The sequence below is a fragment of the Marmota flaviventris genome, chromosome 10 (assembly GCF_047511675.1).
Source record: "Marmota flaviventris isolate mMarFla1 chromosome 10, mMarFla1.hap1, whole genome shotgun sequence".
In the NCBI taxonomy this organism is placed as follows: domain Eukaryota; kingdom Metazoa; phylum Chordata; class Mammalia; order Rodentia; family Sciuridae; genus Marmota; species Marmota flaviventris.
The window spans coordinates 1,161,681-1,187,321 of NC_092507.1; the positions used below are offsets into that span (position 1 = coordinate 1,161,681).

The window sequence follows — 25,641 nt, forward strand, 5'->3', positions numbered from 1 at the left end:
TGCATGAGCAGCATGCAGGAGGGGACCCAGATGGTGAAACTCCGAGGCGGCTCCAAGGGCCTGGTCCGCTTCTACTACCTCGACGAGCATCGCTCCTGCCTCCGCTGGCGGCCCTCACGCAAGAACGAGAAGGCCAAGAGTGAGTGGGCAGCTTGGGGAGCGGGAGGGACAGTCCCAGACTCAGGAGCCCTTCCAGAGCAGCTGCTGGACAGTTGGGCGCTGAGCCCCTGCGACTAGGGTGTCTCTCGACTCAGGCGGCTTTGGAGTTCCACGGTAGCCTCTGGACTGCAGGGCTGGAGGGGCTGGGGCTGCTCATGGGCAGGGTCCTGGGGTGAGGAGGGCTGGGGGCAAGCAGCCCAGGGGGGGAGAAGAGCAGCCTGAAGACAGGAAACAAGACCTGAGCCAGGCGCCCGGGGTGGGGCTTGGGCACCAAGCCCTGGCCCAGGCAGCCTGGGTGGGAGCACGAGGGGAGATGCTGGCCAGCTTTGTGCAGGGGCAGATGGGAGAATCCGGACACTGAGGGCGAGGTAGGAGGCCAGGGTGGGAGGGACACTTGAGCCTTACAGACCAGGGGTAGGTGTGGCTTTGCTGAAGGGCAGTATCCAGGTGTGCCAGGGAAGGGCCTCAGTCTAGTGGTCGCCAAGCACACCACCACAGAGCCCCAGGGGGGAACATGGTGAGGATGTCCTGGATTGATGGCTCCTCCAGACCCCTGGGTCCTGGGAGGTGGAGCCTCCCTAAGGCTGCTCAGACAGGAGAAGCCCCAGCGGTCAGGGATGTCCACTCTGTGCTGGGCACTGTTCCTGGCACTGGGCTTCCTGTGGGAACTGAGGCGTGGAGCTGGTGTGGTCATGGTGAGGTGGGCCTTGGCTCACCGTACCGACCACTGAGAAACCCAGGAGGAGCGGGGAGCAGGCAGACGCAGGCCAGGGAGACTGCCGGGGAGCAGCGGGGGCAGAAACCAGCAGCCTGGGCTGGGGCCCCGCCAGCCTCCCCTACCCCGGAGACCCAGCTGGTGCTTGGAGCCCCCCTGGCCATGAAAGCCTCCCAGTGGGGCAGGAGCAGCGTGGGCCAGCTGTCCTCTGAACCAGTCTCCCGCCACATGCCAGGGATAGAGAAAGGCCAGCGGGCAGCGGGTGGCGGGGGCAGCAGCTGTGCTGAGCCCGGGGTGCCTGGTGCCCAGAGGGGCTGCCTGTGCCCTGCACATCTGGGAGGGTCCTGCTGACACCTGACAGGACCTGAGCCACGCGGCTTCCCTCTGCACCACTCCACACCTGCCAGGACTTGTCACAGAGGCAGCTGCGGGACTGAAAAGGAGCTGACCTGAGCTGGACGGGTGGACGGGCTCCTGGGAGTCCCGAGTCGGCCAGGCGCCTCTCAGGAGGGAGGAGGGGCTGCGGGGTCAGAGCCGAGCCGCCGGGGGTCCTCATACTCCTGAAAAGGCTGGGGGCCCCCGCAGGCGCGGAGGTCAGAGCCCCATGGTGTTCAGGCAAGAGATGCCTGGCCCCTGGGAGGCCCTGACCAGCCCTCCCCACCACCCGCAGTCTCCATCGACTCCATCCAGGAGGTGAGCGAGGGGCGGCAGTCCGAGATCTTCCAGCGCTACCCCGACGGCAGCTTCGACCCCAACTGCTGCTTCAGCATCTACCATGGCAGCCACCGGGAGTCGCTGGACCTGGTCTCGCCCAGTGGGGAGGAGGCACGCACCTGGGTGACCGGCCTGCGCTACCTCATGGCTGGCATTAGTGACGAGGACAGCTTGGCCCGCCGCCAGCGCACCAGGGACCAATATCCTTGGACACTGGAGTAGGGACAGAACCCAGGAGCAGACCCCTCGACTGTCCGCCTGGGTGGGGCTCCTGCCCCTCGCTGGGGCGTTCGAGGAAGGAGGATGGGAGGGGCGCATGGGCTGGGGTCCTCCCTCCCGGCTGCCTCGGCTGCAGGGTGGGGCGGCGTGTCCAGGCCTGGGACCCTCATTGGCCCCTAACTCGGTGCCCAAGTGGCTGAAGCAGACGTTCGACGAGGCGGACAAGAACCGGGACGGCAGCCTGAGCATGGGCGAGGTGCTGCAGCTGCTGCACAAGCTCAACGTGAACCTGCCCCGGCAGCGCGTGAAGCAGATGTTCAGGGTGAGCCCGGGGCGGGCCTGCCGGACACCACAGGGGCTGCCGGGGTCCCGGGCGCACCAGGGGAGCTGTGCACGCACGGGTTCTCCAGCAGAGGAAGGGGAAGGCCCTCCCCCAGCTGGGCCTCCGCCAGCTCCGGGGAAGGGGCTGGGCACAGAACACAGGCCCGGCCCCACATCTGGGCACTCGGGGCAGGCATGCGGGGTCCCAGCCCCCACGATCCCTGGGTCTCAGAATGCCTTGGCCGGGGCAGGGCCCCCACTGGCCGAGAGGCTCCGGTGAGCTGACGCATGCTGCCTTGGACAACCGCCTGGTGCTAGACGTTATGAAAATGCACCCCACAGGGAAGCGGAGGCCTTTGCTGCCTGTAATTAGTTCTTTCCGGAACCTCTGCGAGCTGAGGGACTCTGCTGTCAGCAGGTCCTGTTTGGGGCAGGAATGGGCTGAGCCAGCACCAGGCCCTGGGCCTCCTCGCCTTACTGCAGCCTGGAGAGGGGCTCATGAGCTTCAGCACCACGCCTCCCCCCAACACGTATGTGTACACTCACACACAAGCGTGCTCACACGTCCACGCTCGTGGCCTGACAGCACCGCTCTGTCCAGTTTCCTGTGCTCTCCTGCTAGACAGGTAGTCATGCCTGGCTGGAGTGAGGATGGCAGCAGATCTGGCCCACGTCTGTGATGGGCTGGTGCTGTCAGACTGCCCACCGAGGACTGCAGAGGCCCCTTGGGGACAGAGACTGCCTGGGCAGTGGGACTGGCGCATGGCTCACGTCTGGTGTCAGCAACCCCCTCCCCCTGACTGCTTGGGGACGGCCCCGCCCCGCCCCTTCCGGGCCTCTGGGGGCAGCTCTGGGGGCAGCAGTCCCTTCCTCCAGGTGAGGCTCCTGGGACCAGGCAGCAGAACCCCGGGGAGCCTCACAGGTAGGAGGAGGAGGAGGAGGAGGAGGGTCGGCCCTTGTTGGATGGGCCTGCTGAAGGTGCGGCTCAAGGTCGCGGTTTGACCTGTGGCGGACCTCTTGCAGCCCGTGCTTGCCCACCCTGTCACGATCACCCTGGGCCTCTGGGCACTCGTGGGCTCTCAGGGTCCCTCTGTGCAGTTCCAGGCCTGGCTGTGCCCTGGCACCACCAGGTTGTCTGGAGGAAGCCCTGGGCTGGCAGTTGGGGTGGGTAGCAGGGGTCAGGCTCCAGGGCTCTGGAGAGGAGAAGGTGGCACCTCACACCCCAGAACCCACGCACTTCAGACCCAGTGGCCCTTGTCCATGGAGGTCAGCCAGCCGGAGATGGCCCCAGTGCCTGAGCACCTGCTCTCCCGGCCCAGGAAGGGAGCGTGCTTCCAGCCAGGCTCAGGCCACTCTGATAATTAGCATCAATTTGTTTGTAAGAAAAAAATCTTGATATTATTTCCAGCTGCCTGGAACTGCCCAGTCAGAGTGGAGATTGATTCGACTCCAACATCATTTCATTAAACCCAAGAACGCTGGAATGTGGGGTGACCGGCGCCCACCCTGTGCCCGGCTGCCCAGAGCACCCTTGGGCTGCAGAGACCTGGCTCGGCAGAGGGCTGGGGGAGCGCATCAGCCCTGTGGCTGGCAGCAGCACTGCCCAGGGTGGCCATGTTGCTGGGGGTGGGGTCAGGCCCCCTTTTTCTTGGGGTGGGGAGGGACCTTAAGAGCATTTCACTCACTGGTGAAGGACAGAGCTCTGTGCTCACTGGTGACTGGCAGATGTCCTGCCTGGACTTGAGGCCATGCTGCTCAGCCCAGTGGGCAGTGAGTGATGCTCGCCCTGGGATGCGGCTGCTCGACAGTGGGTGACCAGCCCAGCTCCTCTCTCAGAAAGGGGCCTCTGGCCTGTAGTGGGCATGGTCTGGTTGTCCTGGGTGAAGCCGTTAGCTCTCGGACTCAGGGCCGCCCTCCTATCTAGCGTCAGACACACGAGGTCCCGTCTGTGCCTGCCGGGCCTTGGGGCCTGTGGCCTTGGGCTGTCCTGGCCTTGGCCTGGGACGCAGCACAGACACTGGGGTCCCGCTGCACACCCATGTCTGGACCAGGCCTCAGCCAAGGAGTGGGCAGCAGGGAGCACGAGCCAGGGCCAGCTCGCCCCAGAGCCCTCTCACGGAGGAGGGGACTGCTGGGCTGCTGGGCGAGTGTCCTGCATGGAGGGCTCCTCGGGGGACCTGTCATCATCTCCTGGCCACACTAGGCTGTATGGCCACACGGGGAAAGGCCGTCCTGTGGCTGGCAAACCCAGCGTGTGCAGCTGTCCATGGTGATAGGCCTGCCCCCCTTCTGGCCCCACCTGTGGACATGGTCATAGACCTAGCCTGGGGGATGGCGCCTGTGGTCTGCTCCCTCAGTGCCCACATGGGTTCCTCCTGGCCCCCCTGAGAGCCCTGGATGGGCTACTGAGAACCTAAACCCCCTCAGCCCACTGATGGCTCTGGGCAGGGGACCCTGGGCTGGGTCTGAGTGCCTGCCCAGGAAGCCTCAGGTGGCCACGGCTGTGGAGGCGCAGACTCGGTGCACTTCCATCCAGGATGCTCTCCACTTCACAGAGGACTGGACCTGGACGTTTTGTGCAGGCCCAAGGACTCCGAGTATCTCTGGATGCTGCTGGTCAGGCACCTGTGTGCCCAGGCCTGGGGTGCCAGGGCCCAGGACAGAGCCTGCCTTTGGGCAGATGGTCAGTGGAGGGCCAGGATTGAGGCAGGAGGCTGAGCCGTGGCCTGGGCCCCCAGACGTCCTGTGCTGCTGAGCACCTAGGCAGGCATGTGTCCAGCCCAGGGCCACCCCAGCCCAGGCCATGAACACTGCCACTCTGTGAAGTGCAGGGTCCCTCTGGCCAAGCACTCTTTGGTGAGAGGGCTGGTCTGGGTGCCACGCCAGGGCCCCTCACCTCCAGGCCAGGAGTGGGCTTGGCCTGCCCACCCACCCCACCCTGGTCACCCAGCCTTTGCAGGGCTCCAATTCCTAGGGAACAAAGGCCTCAACTAGCCTCTTCCACTGTGGCCTTGCTGGCCCTCCCAGGGACCCCGTGGGCCCTGTGGTGCCTTAGGTCTCCTCTGGGCAGCCCAGCTTTCAACGAGGGGGTGCCCTTGTGCTCCAGGTCTGCCCCGGGCTGACCCTCGCAGGGGCAGGTGCTCCCCACGCCTGTGGAGGCAGAGAGGAGGCCGCGGTTGGTCTCACGGGGCTCCCTTGCGGGATTGCTCATGGCAGCTGTGGCACCTGGGGGAACCCCTCAGGCTTCCTGGGGTTGTCTGGTGTGTCCCTCTTGCTGCCGAAGGCTGAAGTGCCAAGCCATTTACCTCTAACCCGGAGACCCGAGTCAGGACGCTGCTAGCCCCTGGGGCCCTGGCATTTCTGATCAGTGGGCAGCAGTAGTAACTGTGGCTGTGGGGCACAGCCTGGGGTGCAGGTCAGCCCCAGTGTGAGGTGGTGGCGACTCTGGTGTGGGGTGGCTGGGGCTGACTCACAGGTGGACCTTGCAAGTCGCCAGGGACGGTGGTCAGATCTGTGTCTTCCAGGGTTGGGGGGCAACAGGGAGCCCTGTGAGCTGTGTGCCAGAGGGTCTCAGGCAGTGCGGCGGGCAGGGGGGGAGGGGAGGCTGGGCTTGCGCCTGGGGCTGGACGGAGGAGGGGCTGGGCCTGCAGGGCCCCCCTGAAGGCAGGGGCTTGCCTCGTAGGAAGCGGATACAGATGACTGCCAGGGAACGCTGGGATTCGAGGAGTTCTGTGCTTTCTACAAGATGATGTCCACCCGCCGGGACCTCTACCTCCTCATGCTGACCTACAGTAACCACAAGGACCACCTGGACGCTGCCGACCTGCAGCGCTTCCTGGAGGTGGAGCAGAAGGTGAGGCCTGGCCGGGCGTCGCGTGGCCGGCTGCGTGGCCAGCTGCGTGGCCGGGCCTTCAGCTCTGCTCAGCGTCTGGGCCTGGGGACAGCCCAGCAGCTGAGGCCAGCAAATTTGCTTCAGTGTCAATTTTCCAGGGTGCAAACCACAGGGGGGGCTGCCAGGTGGGCGGGGCCTCTGTCCAGCTCTGTCCTGACTGAGGACCCCCCAGCCTCCAGATGGGGCCCACAGCTTGCCCATGGCACCAGCTTCCTGTCGGGTATCTTGAGGACTAAGGTTTTGTGGCCCAGCCTTGAGCACTGCTCCTTAACCACAGCGGTCAGCCACAGAGGCCTGACTGGCTCTGGGCCCATGTCCGCCTGTACACACCTGGGTGTCCAGCAAACACCAGATGCTACCTCTTTATCTTGACCCAGGAAGTTGGTCCACATCAGAGGCCCATACCAAGCTGAGTGGTCCCTGGGAACTGCCCCACTGGGTCAGGTCTCCTGTCCCAGGCCCAGATACTCCCTGGGTGGCAGGACTGCAGGTCCAGCCCAATGGGGCTCAGACAGTGTGGGGCCCTGCTGTGCTGGCCTGGACCTGCCCTCCTGCCCCCCATAGGCCCTCTCAGGGAGGAGGGCAGGGCAGGGTCAAGCCTCAGGGCGGCACAGCACCTGGGCACAGCTCAGGCCTCTGCTGGGCCTAGCCTCCTACTTCCAGTCAGGTAATGGTGATGGCCACGGGCAGCTGCCCTGGGAGTGTGGCAGGTGGTGGCAGAGCAGCAGGAGGGGACCCCAGGCGGGGCTCGCGAGGGGCCACTATCGGTGCCCTCCGCTGCCCCTGCATGTCCTCCCCCATCCTGGGTCAGCCCTAGGGGCTACCCTGGGCCTGTGGTCCCAGTTCCCCTCCCACCTCACGGTTTGCTGGGCTCCATCCCATGGAGACCACGTCGGACCCCTTTCCTGTCCTCCTGGCAGGACACTTGGTGGTTGTGTCCAGGAGAGAGAGGCTGGCTCCTGGGCTAGGTCCTACCGTCCTGGGTGACCTGCTCCCGCCTAGCCACTGTGGGCGGCATTGGTATGAGGCTGTGGGATGTGACCCTGGACAGCAGGCCTTCTGTCCTGGCGGGAGGGGGGCCCAGATAGGGATGGACAGAACTGACTCTCTCCCTGACCTTAGCTCCAGGCTTCCCAGAACTTTCCCTGCAGCCGGGGGCCCCCTGTCCTCTGGGCAGGTGGTTTGAGCCCTTGGCCTAGCCTCCAACTCTGGGCTTCCCACGGGACATGGCCGGCTCAGAGATCTGACCCCACTTCACCCACTCTGCACTGTTGCCTGGCCCTGGGGACTTCCCAGAACCCCCCTGGGCTGTCCTGGCGGGAGAGCTCCCGGTCTTGACGGCACAGGCGCTGGAGGCCGCTCAGCCTCCGTGCTGGGCCTTCCTGAGCCGGGCTGCATTGCTCAGCTTCCCAGGAGGGTCACTGGGCAGGGATTGGCTGGAGCAGGCCAGGGAAGATGTGCAACCTGTGCCCAGGGGCCCTGGCAGGTGGGGTACGTCCTCCCTGTCCCATGCTGCCCACGTGGGCCTTGGCTGCACACCAGGCCCCAGGGCACAGCCAAAGACCCCTTCTGGAAGAGACCTATCAGGGAACGCTCTTCAAAAGTCACGTGACCCTCTGGTCCTCTGGTCCCTGAGTCCCAGGCAGGGTGGCCTGGGTTGGTCTCCAGCCCACACGTGTTGCTCCCACTGTGGTCAGTCCTGATGTGACCAGAGACAACAGGGGCAAGGGCTGGTGGTGACGGTGGGTGGAAGGGAGAGCTCCGCGGGGCGCCCCAGACCAGTGATGGGCTAGCCTGGACTCTCGCCCCTGCTCTGGCCTAGATGAAGGGTGTGACGCTCGAGAGCTGCCGGGACATCATTGAGCAGTTTGAACCCTGCCCAGAGAACAAGAGCAAGGGGGTGCTGGGTATTGATGGTGAGTGGGCACTGCCCCGAGGCCAGGGCACTTGGGAGGAGGACGGGCACTTGGGAGGAGGACAGGCACTGGAGGGGTGGCCTGCAGGCCTGGACCATGGCTCTGTGCCCCTTGAGGTGGGGCAGGAGGCGATGAGAGGGGCTGGGAGCAGTGCTGACCCCTCCCCTCCTCCCTGCACTGTGTGACCACAGGTTTCACCAACTACACGCGGAGCCCGGCAGGCGACATCTTCAACCCGGAGCACCACGGTGTTCACCAGGACATGACGCGGCCGCTCAGCCACTACTTCATCACCTCCTCCCACAACACCTACCTCGTGGGCGACCAGCTCATGTCCCAGTCCCGGGTGGACATGTATGCCTGGGTCCTGCAGGCCGGCTGCCGCTGCGTGGAGGGTGAGCCCGTGCCTGCCCTCCCCGGCCAGTCTCCTGTGGGAGGTGGTGGGCAGAGTCTCTGGGCGGGGGCTAGAGTCCAAGGACAGCCCACCCTGCTTGGTGGCTGAGCCCCAGGCCTGACTGGGGTCTACCTGCTGCAGTGGACTGTTGGGACGGGCCTGACGGGGAGCCCATCGTGCACCACGGCTACACTCTGACCTCCAAGATCCTCTTCAAAGATGTCATCGAAACCATCAACAAATACGCCTTTGTGAAGAATGAGTGAGTGGCCATGCTGGGGGTCTGGCCCAGCAGTGGGCAGGGGAGGGACTCCAGGGCCTGGGGCTGTAGGAGCCAAGAGGCAGGTCTTGTTTTAGGGTCTGTCTTTGAGGAGAGAGGGCAGGGAAGTGAGTCTGGGGAGAGGGCTGGCTGGTGCATGCAGGGGCCCCAGAGCCCGACAGGCCAAGGCTGCGCAGGCTCGTGTGTCTGCAGCCTGTTCGCGCACTTGGGGCACCACCCCCTGGTCTCAGCCATCCACCTGCGGTGGCTGAGAAGCCACACTGTGTCCAAGCTAAATTTGCTGTCACTCAGCGGTGGCTGCAGAAACTATTGAGGAAAATCCAATTTAGTTTCTGGAAGTAGAAGGCCGCCTCCCTGCCAATGAACTCTCCCCACGTCCTGGCCAAAGAGGCTCAGGCGAGGAAGGAGCTGAGTGGAGGAGGGAAGCAGGAACCCAGCTGATTTAGGAAACAGGAATGGCGTGGCCCCCCTAGGAGAGCTGGCCTGCGGTCCATGTCCAGCTGCGGGGCAGGCAGCAGCGAGGAGGCCTCTGCTGGCAGCGGGACACCAGGGACTGCAGGCGAGGAGAGTGCTGCAGGGCAGGTGGTTGGACACACAGGGGTCCGGTGTCTTTGCAGGAACCAGGCATCTCTGCAGCACCCTCCCCCCGCATCAGGCTCCTCCCCTGAGGTCCCCGTGTGCCCCTCTGCATCTCACCTCTGCCCACCTCTTGCTCTGGTCTGTGCCCTCTTGGCCTGGGTCACCTACATTTTCTACAAGGTCATGATCACCTTTTGTAAAATACAAGTAAAATGGCTAAAGGCAAATAGAGCCAAAGGACTTGGCTGGAAAGTTGTGCGCTGTCCTCCCCGCTCCGCGCTGTGCTGGCCATAGCCCTGTCCAACAGCTGGCACGGGCCAGGCTGTGTCCCCTCCTTTATGGAGCATGTGAGGGCCTCGGGCCCCATAGCCTCCAGTATCCAGGTCTCGCAGTCTGGCCTCTGTTCTGCGTTGTTTAGCCCATGTTATTTTTAAACCTTGACTTTTTGTTTTCCTGGAGTTTCTAATTGCCTTTATTTATTTATTTTTCTAATTTGGGGAAGAAGCTCCTGCCTTCTTTATTTGTTCCAAACCCTCCAGCTCCTTCTCTATTAACTCATTGGTTTTTCCAACTTTAGGTGGGGGGCATTTTTTTCTTCATTACCAGGGACTAAACCCAGCAGTGCCTAACCACGGAGTCACATTCCCAGCCATACCCCACTCCCATTTTTTAAAAAATTCTCTTGAGATAGGGTCTTGTTAAGTTGCTGAGGGTCTCACTCGGCTGCTGGGGTGGCTTTTCACTCCCCATCCTCCTGGTTGGGCTGTACCGTGAAGCAGCTGGCAGACCCATCTTCCTGGGCTGGGTGAGGACCCTTTCTCCATCAGTGGCAGAGGTGCCCAGGGCCTAGCCCTCCCCCTGGTGCTAGCCTCAGAGCATGCTCCTCTTGCACCGGGGCCGCAGGTATCCAGTGATCCTGTCCATCGAGAACCACTGTAGTGTCGTCCAGCAGAAGAAGATGGCCCAGTACCTGACTGACATCCTCGGGGACAAGCTGGACTTGTCATCAGTGAGCAGTGAGGATGCTACCAAGCTTCCTTCTCCGCAGATGCTCAAGGGCAAGATCCTGGTGAAGGTGAGCCGCCTGCCACCAGGCCACAGCAGGCCTCTGACCTGGGCAGGCTGGGCGTCTCCCTGCTGCAGGCAGGTCCGGGGGGCCGGGCCCGGCGGGGCCTCATTCTCCCCATGGTGCCGGTCCGGTCAGGAACCTCACACCCAGGACTGTTTCCTTCCCGCGGCTGCTGCTCCAGGAGGTGCCTGGTCAGAGCGGGAGGGCAGCTCCCTGCTCTTGCCGGCTGCTGCTGTGGCTGGAGGTGCGGGTCTGTCTCCCTCCGCCCCCAGGGCAAGAAGCTCCCAGCCAACATCAGTGAGGATGCAGAGGCCGGTGAGGTGTCCGACGAGGACAGTGCCGACGAGATTGACGATGACTGCAAGCTCCTGGATGGGGATGTGAGTGGCCGGGGGTGGGGGAGCCCTCTGGTCCTGGCTCTGGTGACGACTTAGGAAGACAGGCAGCCGAGGGGTGGCCACAGGCAGGGGCCGAGCTGCGGTGCAAAGCTGCCCGACTGCAGGGAGGCCTCCCACGGGGGCTGGGGGCCCTGGCGGCCTGCCACGCCCCTCCCCATGAGAAACACAGAACCCGTGCTCCCAGTGGTGGGCCAGCCCCCCGCCTGCTGGGGTCCTGTTTTGGTCCCCGCTTCTGAGTTGACTTGGGGTGAGATCCACTACCCACCCGCAGTCTGCTTGGCTCTTCAGCAGGTGGGTGCTGAGTCCTGCCGAGCTGGACTCTGGGTGGCCAGCGGTCCTGCTCCACCTCCCCCATGCCCAGAACTGGCCCCACTCCAAGCAGTGCCAACCCCAGGGCCAAGAGCTCCTGCAAGACAAGCCCGCTGGCCCGGTGGGTCCTGCTGTGGCCCTCCACAGAGCGCTCTGCACCTCTTTCTGCAGCCGGCCTGGCCGCTTGGCCTGGGAGTTGCAGAGGGAGCTCGGGTCTTTGGGGACCGTGGCTGTGCAAGGCTGGGGCTCCGTAACCGGCGCCTCTCCTCTTCTGTGCCTGGCTCCAGCTGCGGTTGCTGTGAGGCAGCAGGACTACTCTCCCCCAGGGCTATTGGAGGGAAGATGTTGTGCAGGAGGCTTCCCGGCCTGGGCGGCTAATTGTCTTAGGAAGCCCCGAGGCAGCAGAATCCGTCCCACTCTGGGCAAGCCTGCGTGTCTGCCTGGCCCCGGGGGTGCACACCACGATGGTGTGTCCACTTAGTGCCCACTCCAGCAGGGCTCCCTCGAGGGGTCCAAGGGCATCAGGTCATGCTGGGGGTGCCCTGGTAGGGAAAGGCACCTGACCAACCTGGAAGCTCCTCTGAATTCCACCCCTTGCCCCTGTCCACCTCCTCAAGGTTGGTGGAACCTGTGTGGGCTTCTAGATCCTGTGTTGCCCACCCGGTGCCCTGACCTGCTCCCCTGAGGCCCACTGGACGGGGCACCAGGAGCGCCTGCGGCATCCCCAGGGCACTCTGTACCCTGAGGAATCAGATGGACTTGGGTCCAAGTTCTGCCCACTGCTGTTTGCAGACGGGCCCCAGTCAGACAAATCACAGCCTTTGTGAGCCTTTGTGAGCTGTGTAAGGGGGGCGGTGCTGGGGCTGTCACCTGCTGCTGCTTGCTGGGCTGGGGATGACACCGAGGGGCCGGCCTCTGGCTCTTGCAGGCCTCCACCAATCGGAAGCGTGTGGAAAACATCGCTAAGAGGAAACTGGACTCTCTGATCAAGGAGTCCAAGATCCGTGACTGTGAGGACCCCAACGACTTCACCATCTCCACACTGTCCCCATCTGGGAAACCTAGGCACAAAGCAGAGGCCAAAAAGGTGAGACCCCCCTGATGCCCGCAGGTGCTCCAACAGCCAGCCTGGGGTCTGGGTGAGGCCCAGAGCGTGAGGTCTAGACCCCCCCGCACGTGCCTACACACAGGTACCCCTGTGCACACACCTGCACACCTGCACCTGAGCCAGACACACCACCCGTGGGTGCCCACACACACCTGATCACAGCTGCACACGGCACACCTCTGCACACATGAGTGCTCCGTGCCCTGAGCTGCTGTGCTTCTCCTTCGTGGGCTCCCAGAGCTGTTGGTCCTGGTTGGCTTCCTTTGTGAGGACTCCTACGCCGCCCTCATCCAGGAGCAGGGAGCTGGGGCTTGGGCGGCACTGTTCGTGAGGCTGGGGTCCCGTCCTTCTCAATGCCCCCACTTGACTCTGAGAGCCACAGTCTGGCCGCTGACAGCTTGTGGGTGGGATTGAGCAGGTGGCCCCTGGGGGACCAGTGGCTCCTCTTGGAAGGGAATTTGAGCAATGCCACATTAGTGAGGGTCCCATGAGTGACAGGGAGAGCATAGTGGGGTCTGGGCAGCTGTCCAGGCTCAGCCCTGCCTGGAGCACCCACAGCTGCGTGGGACGGCCACCAGCGACATCATGGAAGAGGAACGTGTTTTCAGGGGTTGGGGTGCCAGGCAGGGTGTCCGGGATGGGTTGTGAGGTGCCTCTTTGGGGGCAGCAGGCCTCAAGGAACAGGTGATCAGCCAAGCTGCCTGAGCAAAGAGGCCATGCACTGCTGGACAGTCCACAGCAGCTGGGCAGCTGGGCCCAGAACTGGGCAGGCCTCTGTGGGGACCCGCAGGCCCTCAGGAGGGGGAAGGGGGGGCATTACCCTGGCTGGGCTGTGCCCCCTGCCAGGAATAGTATTTTTGGAGGTGGGTGTTTGTGTTCCTGCCCACGGCCCAGAGCCCACTGCGCGGGAGAGTCCACGGGGGCAGAGAGTCCACGGGAGCCACGGACTGGCTCTGTGCAGGTGGCTCTCGTGGGTCCCTGCACACAGTCTTGCCTTACGTCTCCTGCCCAGATGTCGAGGCAGCAGAGTGTGGCCCTCGTGAGGCTCTGCACAGCCAGAGGTTGATGTTACCCTCTGCTCTCCTTGACCACGGAGCACCTGGGGGCACCTGTGGCGACATACAGCCCACCTTGGGCCTGGGTGGCAGCAGTGGTGGGGGCTGTGCTCAGAGAGGACTTCCTGGGGGAGGGGAAGGGGCTCAGGCTGAGCTCCGAGGTGGCAGAAGTGGGGGTCCCACCCTGCAGCGTCGGCTGCAGGCTCCTCTCTGTCTTGCCATGACACAGGGCAGAGGAGCTGAGACCCTCAGGGACAAGCCAGAGGGACATATGGTGGAGCTAGAAGCAGGGGGACATGGGAGGGCCACAGAGGACTCATTCATCCACCCAGGGAGTCCACAGGGGCCGGGTTGGCAGGCGGGGGGGCACCTGTGGGCACTGTGGTGGAGATGGATGGTCCCGCCATGAGTCACTTGGACCCTCTCTTCTCTGGCTGGGTACTGTCCCCTCTGTATGTGAGGACCCTTGGGGACATGAGGCCCTGCTCAGGGGTCCCTGTGAGAGGGCAGGGTAGATACCGGGGGAATGGGAGAGGACCCCCAGCCCCGGTGCTGGGGCAACTCCGGAGGGTGCTGGACAATAACAGGCCTCACCTTCTGCTGGGGACCGTCCCCAGCTCTAGCAAGGTCCAGCACAGGACCCTCCTCATTGAGGGTGGGCCCGCCAGGCACTGTCTGTAGAATGGCCCCTCGGAGGGTGGCCGGCTGAGCTGTTTCCTGTGGGGACCTGCGACGGGGCCCAGTGTGGGCTGTGGCTAGCTGCCGTTGCTCAGGACCACCAGCCACCTCGCCTTAGTTGTGCCCAGATTGGGGTCACATGGGGCTTAGCAGCAGCAGCATTCTGGGTGATGCTTGAAAAGGCTTAACGCACATCAGCCTCAACCAGCTCCCTGCACACCTGGCGCTCAGCCTCCCGCCTCCATCCGTGGAGTAAGGGAGGCCGGGGGTGAGTGTCTCCAAGGCCACTTGGGACAGATAGCCCTGAGCACCCCTGCTACTGTGGACCTCTGGGCAGGAAGCCCACTGACTGGAAGGCTGGGTCAGTGAGGCCCCCGGCTACTCGGCATCAGGAAGGGCCAGCAGACCCCGCCCTACTCCGCAGGAGAGTGACACGGGTGCAGCCAGCCGGGAGCTGGCGGGAGGTTCCGGCAGGACTCAGTGGGTGTGCCACACAGGGTGTGGGTGTGGGTGGGGACCTGCGGTGCTCTCCCTCCTGTCTGACAGGGTGGCCCCGGGGTGGGGTGGTCCAGGCCCAGGCTGCTCTTGGGAGGACACGGAGCCGAGGGCTCTGCTGTCAGATGCCACAGCAGCTCCCAGCTGCAGCCCTGGAGCATCTGTGAGTGAGGTGAGCCTGCCTGCAGGGGCGTCTGTGTGTGTGCACGTGTGTGTGCAGCTGCACACAGAGGCTCTGTACCGGAGCCCTCCCGTGTGTGTGCTGCAGGACGCCTGTGGCTTCACTCAGGTGGTCCTCGGATGCAGGACCTGCCCCTCCCCACCAAGGTCCCCTGGCGCAGGTGTCGGGATCTTCGCTGCACCCTGGGCACCTCCAGAGCAGAGCTGGGCCAACTTTGGGGGCACAGAATGGGCTGGTGGGAGTGGGAGGTGGGGGCTGCAGCAGCCTCGGGGGCAGATGCACAGCTCGGGCTTCCGGCGGCGCCAGCGTGGATGGGCTCAGGGACGGCTGCGTGGACCTGAGGGCCGGGGCCAGTGCTCCCAGGCCTGAGCTCCAGGGTCCCGGGGGGAGGCCCGTCCTGTGCTCCTGGGATTCGTGGGCATGGACTCTGGCTTTGGGGAGTGGGGCCTGGCGATGCTTGTCCAGCCTGGCACTGCCAGAGGTGGGTCAGGACAGTGGGCTGCAGGGACCTCGAGGAAGGCCTGCGCAGGCGGTCACGGCTGGACCTTCCACTCAAACTGCTTGTCGCATCGTCGCCCTCTGCTGGACACAGGTTCAGAGCCCGGAGCTCGCGCTTGCTTCAGACCACACACTGTTGTGACCCGGCACACGAGTGCAGGCAGCCCTGGGCCTGGGGTCCTGTTCTCCAGCCCCTAGCCTCCCTAAGGCGGGCTCAGCTCTGCCTCTTCCAGGCAGGCTTCCAGGGCTGCAGGGACCTGCCCGGCAGGTGTCGTCCTGGGTTGAGGCCAGGCTCACCCTCTGTCTCTCCCTTGGGGTCAGAGCAAGGCCGAGGAGGACCTGGAGTCTGGGGAGGACGCCGGGGCCAGCAGACGGAACCACCGCCTCCTCATGAGCAGCTTCTCCAAGCGCAAGGTCCAGCGAGGCTCCTGGGCTGGGGTCCCTGTCCGAGCCCACTGTCCTGCCTGCACCAGGTGCTGGCTGTGGCTGGCCTCAGGAGCCCAGGGGCAGGGGCTGGTCTGGGGCAGGTGCCTTGGCCCTTGGGTCACTGCACTCCTCTGGCCCCACTGACTGCTGTCCTGAGAGCCCGCTGGAGCTGGGCGGCCTGGGCCCTGCAGACCCTGGGAGAGGCCTGGCAGGCTGGGGCTGCCGGGAGCCCAGGGCAGGCCCTCCACGCACCCTCCAGCCTTTGCCCATGGCCTGGCCTGACCTAGGGCTCCACGGGTCATGACTCTGCCCCCCTGCACAGAAAAAGGGCAGCAAACTAAAGAAGGCAGCCAGCGTGGAGGAGGGGGACGAGGACCTGGACTCCCCAGGAAGCCAGAGCCGAGGGTCAGTGCAGTCCTGAGGACCTGACGGCTGCGGGCCCCTCTCTGTCCCCTCAGGGCGGTTTCACTGAGGCTGTCCTCTGAGTGCAGTGGGACGGGGGCAGGTGTGGGGTCCCCCTCCCAGCCCCATCTGATGCCCGTGGAAGCAGCAGGGGATGAGGCTGTTCTGCAGACCACAGCCAAGTGGGACGGGCGGACCAGCGCGGTGACCCCAGAGAGTCTAGCAGGGTTGGGCTGGGACGTGGGCGGGGGCCAGGAGGAGCAGCGTGACTCTGAGGACCCCAGGATCTCCCAGGCCCAGACCCTGCTCTGCCCACCAATCCCACCTCCCTCCTCCTGAGGGCTCCCCCTCGTGCTCTCCCCAGGGAGGGTGTCCGCCCCAGGCCTCAGAGGTCCCCACCAGAGCAGCTCCTGCCGGGCCAGGGCCGGCCACCAGGGTTGGCGCCATTCCCGTGCGTCCACTGCTTCTTGTGGCAGCTCTGGGACATGGCACCTAGCAGCAAGGAGCGCCTCTCCCCGCACCCCCTCCCTTCTCCCCACCAGGCCTTGTCCCCTGTCCCTGTCCCACCCACCCCTCTCCCACCCTTCCACCTCTTCATTGCCACTTCCACCTGGGTGCACGATGGCACCTGCTTGAGACTCTCCTGTGGTAAACCTTCCGACGTCCCTGCCCAGAATCCTCCAGAAACCCTATGGGCCTCAAGTGCCGTTGGCCAGGGTTCGTGTTCCTCTCACTCATGCCTGCAAGTGCCCAGGGCCTTGACCTGCCAGTGGCTCCTGGCCAGCCCATGTCCAGCAGCCTGGGTGTGCCCCGCCCCATCCCAGTACCCAAAGAGCGCGGTCTGGGGACCTGACAGATTTGCTCGAGCCCTGGAGCCTGGCTCAAGGGGCTGGGCACCCAGAAGGCCCCGAAGGTGGGTGCCAGCCACAGGGCCCTGACCGCTCCTGTGTGCGCCCTGCAGGACAGCCCGGCAGAAGAAGACCATGCAGCTGTCCCGGGCCCTCTCGGACCTGGTGAAATACACCAAGTCCGTGGGCACCCACGACGTGGAGACGGAGGGTGAGGTTCGCAGGTGGGGCGGCACGCTGGGAAGGCCAGCGGCTGGTGTGCACCCGAGGCCTGGACTCACGCCGGCCGGTCTGCACACAGTGGTGTCCAGCTGGCAGGTGTCGTCCTTCAGCGAGACCAAGGCCCACCAGATCCTGCAGCAGAAGCCGGAGCAATACCTGCGCTTCAACCAGCACCAGCTCTCCCGCATCTACCCCTCCTCCTACCGGGTCGACTCCAGCAACTACAATCCGCAGCCCTTCTGGAACGCAGGCTGCCAGATGGGTGGGTGGCTGGCGGGGCAGCAAGGAGGGGCCTGCCTGGCCCAGACCATCCCTGCAGCCCAGCCTCCCCTGATCCGAGGCCTTGGAGAGCTTCCAGGCCTGCTGCTGCTCCCCGAGTGGGTCCCCAGGGGTCCCCCAGACCTCAGGCAGCCTGGGAAAACAGCCGGCCTGCCCCAGCTCCTGGGGTGTGCGGGACTGGGCCAGGCTTGGGCACCTTCTGCCAGTTCACGTGCCCCATCTCATGGCCGTGAGCCTCAGGGCCGCACACAGAAGGCAGTGGCCGCAGGTTGGGGGACACAGGCTTGTGGACAGCTGCTGACCCAGAGGTTCTCCTGTCCCACCCACAGTTGCCCTGAACTACCAGTCAGAGGGGCGGATGCTGCAGCTGAACCGGGCCAAGTTCAGTGCCAACGGCAGCTGTGGCTACGTGCTCAAGCCCCAGTGCATGTGCCACGGTAAGGCCCAGGGGCTGGGGCAGGCTCCTGCAGGACCCCAGGAAAGTGGGGGTGGGTGCCTCCCTTTGGGGCAGCAGAGACCCCAACATGGCAGGAAGCTGGAGGTTCATGGGCAGAACTTGTCTGCGCGAGCCCTGGTGGGCTGGAGCCCGGTGCAGGCCGGGCGTTTCGCGGAGCCCCCTCCTGCCAACCTAGTTTTCTGCCTGGTGTGCTCCTGTACCCGCGGGCTTTCCCATGACTCCGCCCTCTCTGCACCGTCTGGGTCCTGCTGGACAGTGTCACTGCAGAGCTCGAGGTTGAGGTCATTAACCCTGACAAGCCCGGCTTCCCGGTTGCCGGTCACCCCACTCATGACGCTGCCCCCACCAGGCCACGGCTCCCAGGGTAGTCTGTTGGAGGGGGCCGCGTGCAGCCTGCGCCCCGGGGTGTGGCAGGCCTCGCTGGCGGCTGTCCCGCTCTGCCTCACACTGTCCCTCAGGCGTCTTCAACCCCAACTCTGAGGATCCCCTGCCCGGGCAGCTCAAGAAGCAACTGGCCCTGAGGATCATCAGTGGGCAGCAGCTCCCCAAGCCGCGGGACTCGATGCTGGGAGACCGCGGGGAGGTAGGGCAGGCACCTGCAGACGGGACGTGGGGGGAGCACCTGGCCCTGGTGCCAGCCCTGTCCTGTCCCCAGATCATTGACCCCTTCGTGGAGGTGGAGGTCATTGGGCTCCCTGTGGACTGCAGCAAGGAGCAGACCCGAGTGGTGGACGACAACGGTGAGTGCCCTGGGCGCGTGACAGCACCAGCCTGTGCCCCAGGGCCCGGCCCAGTGCTCCCACCGTCTCCCTCAAGGGCCTCAGGGTGGGAGCCTGCTGGGGACAACCCCGGCCCCTGTGACCCTCCCCCGGCGGCCTGCAGGGTTCAACCCCATGTGGGAGGAGACCCTGGTGTTCACGGTGCACATGCCCGAGATCGCACTGGTCCGCTTCCTCGTCTGGGACCATGATCCCATCGGGCGAGACTTCATTGGCCAAAGGACACTGGCCTTCAGCAGCATGCTGCCAGGTGGGCAGGGGCCCAGGCTGGGGGGCTCCCGGGGGTCCCGCCCCACTGCACCCCCAGCAGCCCCCATGCATGCTGGCGCCCCACCCCCCTGGCTGAGGGCTCCAGGGCAGGGTGGGCTGAGTTGGCACTGCTGGGGGGCAGCGGTGCCTGATGGAGGGGTCTTATGAGGCTGGACTCAAGGCTCGGGACCTTTAAGGCAAGGTGGAGGAGCAGGGACAGGGGAACGTGACGCTGTGCCCTGGCTGCCCAGGCTACCGGCACGTGTACCTGGAGGGGATGGAAGAGGCCTCCATCTTTGTGCACGTGGCTGTCAGTGACATCAGTGGTAAGGTGAGTGTGGCCTGGCGGGAAGGGCTGTGGCCAGGGGAGGGCTGCTCCCGCTCCTTACCCACCCCCACCCTCGGCATTGTGGCCTGGAGACCAACTCTCTGGTCCCCTCTACCTGTGACATGGGGTGTTGGGGGATGCCACCCCAGAGCCTCCCAGTACTGAGCCCAGGTCTCAAAGGGGACCTGGGCAGCCCAGGGCAGGTGTGAGCTAAATGTCCTTGACCCAAGAAGGGAGCCCCTGTGTCCGCCCCCTGCCCTCCTCTGTTGCCAGTGCCAGGCTAGCCTCCGTCTCCCTGGTGGCCTTGCCAGGGGTGCCTGGCTGCCTTCTCATGAGGGGTGAGAAGAACTTACCGCCCTTCCTGGGGCTCTCCCTCCCACTTGCCCATTACCTGGCCCCCAGCACATTTGCCCCTGCCCAGACTAGGGCAGGATGGGGGTCTCAGCTTTTGGAGCCTGGCTACTCTGGTTCTGAGTGGGCCTGGCATCCTTAGGGTGCTGCCCAGGGCAGCTGATGCCTGGGTCTGTGACACACAGCACAGGGTCCTGCCCAGGACCAGCACTGACCTTCTCTCCTGCCATGTCTGCGGGCCCAGAGGCTCTGCCGGCTTCAGCACTCTTGTGCCACTGTCTGTCCGTCTGTCACGTGTCTGCTGTCTCTGCGGCCCTGGGTCCCCTCCCCACACAGTCGGGGCCTCGCCACCTTCACTCTGTCTCTTTGGTCTTACAGTGGGCTTCTCTGTGTCCAAAGTCTACTTTTAGACGTGCGGCCTTGTTAGGAGTCACAAGGTACCCTGCTGCTGCGGGACAGTGTAGCCCGCCGCCCACCTGCATGCCAGGCCGCATCCCATTAGCATCCATGGTTCCTGGTAGCATTTTGGAGACTGTCCGTTCATGTGACATGGGTCATGACATGGTTCCGGGGTCCCCTGGGCCATCCTCAGCCAGACAGCGGCATTTACGAGGCAGATCCAGGATTGAGCCAAGGCCACGTGCTTCCCCGCTGTCCTGTCTCTCCACCCGCTGCCCTCTTCTGTCCGGAGCTCTCCTGGGCTCCCTGTGCCCCTTCCGTTCTCCTCCCCCCACCTTCCCTCTCCATCCCTCCTCATGCTGCGACTTTGCCACTCCTGATCCTGCCAGGGCCTGGGGTGGGGCCACCTGGGCAGGAGCTCCGAGCCGGAATCCTGGATCTCCTTCTAAATGGCCTCCAGCCACATGGACCAAATTGCACTGGATTTGGGATCTTGAATCAGGAAGCTGATTCAAGTGTGGCCACTTTACTGCCTCTGCCACTGGGGCCCTAGGCCACTCCGCGCACGAGCACAGCCCGGCCTGGGGGAGCGGTGGGTGTTGTCGGGGCCTCTGTGGGATGCAGGGTGTTTGGCATGTGAGGATCCTCCTGGCCTCTGCACTGTGAGATGCAGCTGGCCAGCCTTCTCCAGCAGCGACCCAGGAAGGGGCTGCAGGAGAGGCCTGTGGAGGGACCTTCCAGCCCTGGTGGCCAGGGAGCTGGGCTGTTGTCTGGAGCTGGAGGCCTGGAACCCGAGCCTTCTTAGGCAGTGGTCCAGAGCCCACATGGTAGGCCCAGGCTCGATGAGCAGAGAGCAGTGGGAAGGCTGCCTGGGAGTCCAGGAAGGCTTCCTGGGAGGGATGGCCCCTCCAGGCAGGAGCACCACTGGGAAGCAGGTAGGTCAGGGCCTGTGGTCGAGCAGGCCTTGGCCAACCCAGGGACTGGCTTCTGTGGATGCTGGTGCCCAGGATGGGTGGCATGACCCATGACCCTGAAGTCTTCCCCTCGAGCCAGGGCTGCAGGTGTAAGGTGTGCTCACCGGGTTCTAGAGTTTGAAATCTGTCCTTGAGAGACCCCAGGAAGGGTGTCCTCTCAGTTCCCATGTTCCCGCCACCTCCGAACTCCACCCAGAGTTCAGGAAGGGGCTGATGCTCAGTCTGGACGGTGCGGTCCTGCCATGCTGGTGGAGTGGCCATGTGGCCTCCTCCCTGTGGCTCGCGTCCCACGTGCACTCCTGGCTGGCCCCAGCCCACCGTACTTGAGCTACAGCTACACTGGGCTCGGTACCCCCAGTGCCAGCTATGCGGGCTCCTTCTCTTGCAGGTCAAGCAGGCTCTGGGCCTAAAAGGCCTCTTCCTCCGAGGCCCAAAGCCAGGCTCACTGGACAGTCATGCTGCTGGGCAGCACCCACCCCGGCCCTCCGTTAGCCAGCGGCTCCTGCGGCGCACGGCCAGTGCTCCAACCAAGAGCCAGAAGCCGGGCCGCAGGGGCTTCCCGGAGCTGGCCCTGGGCACGCAGGACACCGGTTCCGAGGGGGCAGCTGACGACGTGGTACCCCCCAGACCTGGCCCTGCTCCCGAGGCCTTGGTGTGTGAGGGTCCCAGCAGTAGCAGCCCGCGAGGTAAGGCGTCAGCAGAGAGGAGCCCAGGGCAGGTGCGGCCCCCGTGTGCCCCTGAGGGCCCCGGGGCTGCCGGGATGGCCGCCACATGCATGAAGTGTGTGGTGGGCTCCTGCTCCGGTGTGGACGCTGAGGGCCTGCCGAGGGAGCAGCTGCCCAGCCTGGGGCCTGCTGGAGGGCACACGGCCATCAGCCAACAGCCCCAGGCCCGGGCAGACTTGCTAGGGGACCCCCACTGCAACCTGGGCCCTCAAGCCACCCCAGGGAGAAGCAAGGAGGCCTTCAAGGGCCCCGGGGCCCGGCGGCAGGGTCTAGGCGGCAGCGGCTCCGTGTCCTCGGACTCCAGCAGCCCGGACAGCCTGGGGAGCCCCAAGGTGGCCCCCTGCCAGCCTGAGGGTGCTCACAGGCAGCCGGGGGCCCTGCAGGGAGAGATGAACGCCTTGTTCGTTCAAAAGCTGGAGGAGATCAGGAGTAACTCCCCCATGTTCTCCGCGGGTAAGGCAGCTGCCCCCCCCGCAGCCTGTGTTCGCACCCCGGCATGCCTGGGCCAGTGTCCCTGCCTTGCTGCCCCCTTGCTGTGCTCCTGCATCTCTGCTGGCTTGACCCGCAGCCCCATCTGCCCCAGCCCTCTCCCTTGAGCAAGAGGCCCTGGCACTTTGGAGGGGTGGGGACCTGGGGAGTGGGAGTCACCAGTGGCCTTACTGAGAACCTGGAGATGCACGTGGAGGCTCCCTGGCTGAGCCCCACCCCCTCCTGGGTCCAGGCAGCTTCCAGTCCTCACCTGACCGTCCTCCAGGACGAGGTTCAGAGTCACCCTGCCACAGACCCTCTCGGGTAACCTGTCAGTCAGGGTACAGCCATAGGACAGCATCCAGGTTGTCCCCAGGGACCCTGAATGATGCTCAGAGCTTTGAAGTGGGGCCTCGGAGTTTGAAAGTGCAGAGGAGCAGGTCCCATGTGTCCCTGGGGTCCTGGACCTGTGACTGTCAGATGGCATGGAGCCCTCCAGGTGCGCAGCCTTCAGGCAGACAGCTGCTGGCCTGCCCTGGCTCAGTTTGCTGAGCCCCAACCCAGTGGGAGGGACGTGCACCGAGCCTTCCCCTGCCACCATGCTCCTCCCTCACCTGCCAAGCCTTGCTGTCCGTCTGTCCATCTGCCAGACCCACCCCGTGCTGACCACGTTCTCCTTTCTGTCCCTGCACCCCGTGCTGCCTCCGTAGTTAGGGACTGAGAGCTGCAGTGCCAGGTAACAGGCCCAGCCCCGTGTGCCCCTTGTTGCCCTGGCCCCAGAAGACCCGTTCCTGGCCTGCCAGCCAGACCCCTGTGGACTCTGCACATGAGTGGACACAGGGCCGGGCACCTTGCCCACTGACTCCCAGCAGCGGTGGGGAGGGGGCACTGGCACTCTGAGCAAGCTGTGTGGGATGTGTGCAAATGGACCAGCCTGGTCGCTGGGGAGGCCCTGGGTGGGGAGCCGGCCCGACTGCCCCTTGGCACAGAGGGTCACGGGACACCATTTCTTGACACGACTTTTCCTCCCTGTCCTGTCTCCCTGTCTCTCTCTTCTCTGTCACTCTCCTCGCTCCCTCTTCCCCCAGATGCTCGCCCCTTCTCTGTGCAGCGGTCAATCTCCCCTCTGTGCAGCCTGGAAACCATTGCCGAGGAGCCGGTCCTGGGCCCTGGCCCCCCACCACAGGCAGCTGTCCCCACCAGCTCCCGCAGGGAAGGGCCCCAGTCCCCTGCGGGACCTGGAGCCAAAGTGGCCGGCACACCACCGACTGCTCTGGGAGCCTCTGAGCCCCTACAGCTCAGAACCCGGCATGAAGGGGACCTCGAAGAGCCCCCCAGGGAGCCGCGCCATGGTGGTGCCAGCGGGGCATGCCCAGGGTCCCCTGTCAGCCAGACGCACAGCAAGAGCCATCCCCAAGCCCTGGGTCACCTGCCCATGGTCAGAAGAGCCAAGAGTGAGGGCCAGGTGCTGCTGGAGCCCCTGGGTCCCTGGCGGCCCCTGGCCGGGCCCTCCCCGACCCCAGCCATGCACTCAGACGCCACAGGCAGTGACCGGCTGTGGCAGCGGCTGGAGCCAGGCAGCCACCGTGACAGTGTGTCCTCGTCCTCCAGCATGTCTTCCAGCGACACTGTCATCGACCTCTCCCTGCCAAGCCTGGGCCTGGGCCGCAGCCGTGAGAGCCTCACTGGGGGCCTGCTTGGACGTCTACCCCCAAGGCCCTGCTCAGCCTCGGCCACTCGCCCTGACCGGCCACCTGTGACCAAGAGCAAATCGAACCCCAACCTGCGGGCCGTGAGCCAGCTGCCTCCAGTATCTGATGAGCTGCGACCCCGGCCCCTGGCCCCACGCCCGCCCGGCCTCCACGCCCGGTCACCCTGGGGCCGCCTCACCCTGGTGGGCTTGCAGGACTGCCCCGCGGCTGCCAAGTCCAAGAGCCTGGGGGACCTGACTGCCGACGACTTTGGCCCCAGCTCTGAGGGGAGCTCCTGCAGCCTGAGCCGCAGCCTGGGCGCCCCGGGCCAGGCTGGGCAGGAGGTGCAGCCGGACGCACTGACGGAGCAGCTGCGCTGGCTCGTGGGCTGCGGGCAGGCTGGGGACATCGCATCACCCACGGCTCTGGGCCCAGCTGGGGAGGGGTCAGTGGGGGGTCCGGGCTTCTTGCGGAGGTCCTCCTCCCGAAGCCAGAGTCGCGTGCGAGCCATTGCCAGCAGGGCCCGCCAGGCCCAGGAGCGGCAACAGCGGATGCGGAGCCTGGGCCAAAGGGGCCCCCCAGAGGAGCGGGGCACCCCCGAAGGCGCCTGCTCCGTGGGCCACGAAGGCTTCACGGACACACCCGCCCCCTCCAAGGGCACCCTGGAGCAGGTGTCCAGTGCGGCCGACGGCTTGCTCCTGCTGAGGCTCTGACCTGCTCTGGGCCGGCGCCCAGCCCCTGACCTGCTGTCAGCTGGGGACCGGAGGCACTGGCTTTGGTGTCCAGCGTTTGCTCAGGAAATGGAGCAGCCAGGTCCCCCCCCCCCCGCGCTCGCCTGGCGTACCCAGCAGCGTGCCCCTGGGAAGAAGGGGCTGCAGCTGCCCGCCAGGGCCCCAGAAGATGGCCTTGAGCTGGCCCTGGCGGGCAGTTTTCTCACTTTGAGCGTGGAGGTTTACATTTCTAGAAGTCCATCTGTACCACATTAAAGTGACCCGGGCCCCTTCCCACCATTCCAGCCAGCTTCCACCTGTGGGGGTGTGGTGTGCGTCTGCTCTGGCTCTCCAGCTGCTGTGCGCCTGTCCCTGGAGCGGCTCCACGTCTGTCCTGGGCCCCACCCTGACTGCACTCGCTGCTCTGTGCAACTGTCCTCTTCCCTGGATATCCAAAGACTCCCTGTAAACTCCCCACCACAACTCCCAATAAACGTGTCCACGCCAGTTCTGCGTGGGACCCACCTGCTTCCTGGTCTTTCTGGGCTGCTCCCGACACTGCCCCAGCCCAGTCCTTGAGGGGACAGGCCTTGCTCTGGGTGGGGGCCCTGGCCAAAGGCCCCAGCTGAGGAGGCTGTTGTGCCTCTGAGCCTCACAGTGTGTCCCTCCCCTGGAAAGCTGGGGTGCTGACCAGGCCATGGGACTGTGCTGGGGCCTGTCCTCCGCCTGCCCCCAGGGGAGATGGATGTGGGACAGGAGTCCCAGGGAAGCCAGGCCTCGGTGTCTGCTGTTCCTCGAGACTTCACAGCCTGCTGCTGGCCCAGGAAGACCACCTGGCCCCCAACAGGAAAAGCACTGTCTCTGGCTGGGACCCTTGGGAAAGTGGGCACTGGGCACAGTGGCTGCAGTTCAGCTGGAAACCTCTGAGGCGGGTATCTCTGCCCTGTGTCCCCTTGAGCAAGAGGCGTGGCCAGCCAGGGGCTAGTGCCAACTTCTCCCCAGCTCAGCAAGGCCAGCCACACCCTGTTTCCTCCAGACCTCCCAGGCCTGGCCAGACCTTGACCTCCTTGACCCTGGGGGCATTTGCTTGTGGGAGCTGAGGTGCCTGGAGGGTGTCCTGTCTGCCTGGGGCCAGGGAGGAGCCTGGCTGAGGAACCTGAGCAGCTCTTCAGACGGAGGACAGGATAGGGCTGGTATGGACACTGCTGTGCCAGGCTGTTGACCAAGGTCTTACAGTGAGGGGTGGTGGCCACCGGCAGGGAACAGGGCAGGGGGCTAAAGCCTTTCTGCTCAAGATGGGAAAAATCAGGAGGTCACTGGGCGGGGACTGCCGTTGGCATGCAGGACACTGGC

General features: G+C 65.0%; 1 protein-coding gene across 1 annotated transcript; it reads left to right on the plus strand.

Annotated features, from left to right (window-relative positions):
- On the plus strand, positions 1-24,291 carry Plch2 (phospholipase C eta 2). Its single transcript, XM_027947723.2, has 21 exons — positions 1-139; positions 1,545-1,787; positions 1,999-2,129; positions 5,811-5,981; positions 7,843-7,936; positions 8,128-8,331; positions 8,472-8,592; positions 10,093-10,264; positions 10,531-10,638; positions 11,894-12,037; positions 15,302-15,394; positions 15,729-15,811; positions 16,770-16,867; positions 16,958-17,140; positions 17,487-17,594; positions 18,073-18,197; positions 18,270-18,354; positions 18,497-18,643; positions 18,894-18,973; positions 21,083-21,380; positions 22,976-24,291. Exons 1-21 carry the CDS (start codon positions 4-6, stop codon positions 24,289-24,291), a joined length of 4,140 nt encoding a protein of 1,379 aa, XP_027803524.2. The 5' UTR covers positions 1-3.
- The last annotated feature ends 1,350 nt before the right edge of the window (positions 24,292-25,641 follow it).

Coding starts and splice junctions, on each gene's coding strand:
- Plch2 (XM_027947723.2), top strand. CDS start 4: ATGAGCAGCATGCAGGAGGGGACCCAGATGGTGAAACTCCGAGGCGGC. Junction 10,639..11,893: donor GCAAGCTCCTGGATGGGGAT/GTGAGTGGCCGG, acceptor TGGCTCTTGCAG/GCCTCCACCAATCGGAAGCG. Junction 16,868..16,957: donor CCACGACGTGGAGACGGAGG/GTGAGGTTCGCA, acceptor GTCTGCACACAG/TGGTGTCCAGCTGGCAGGTG.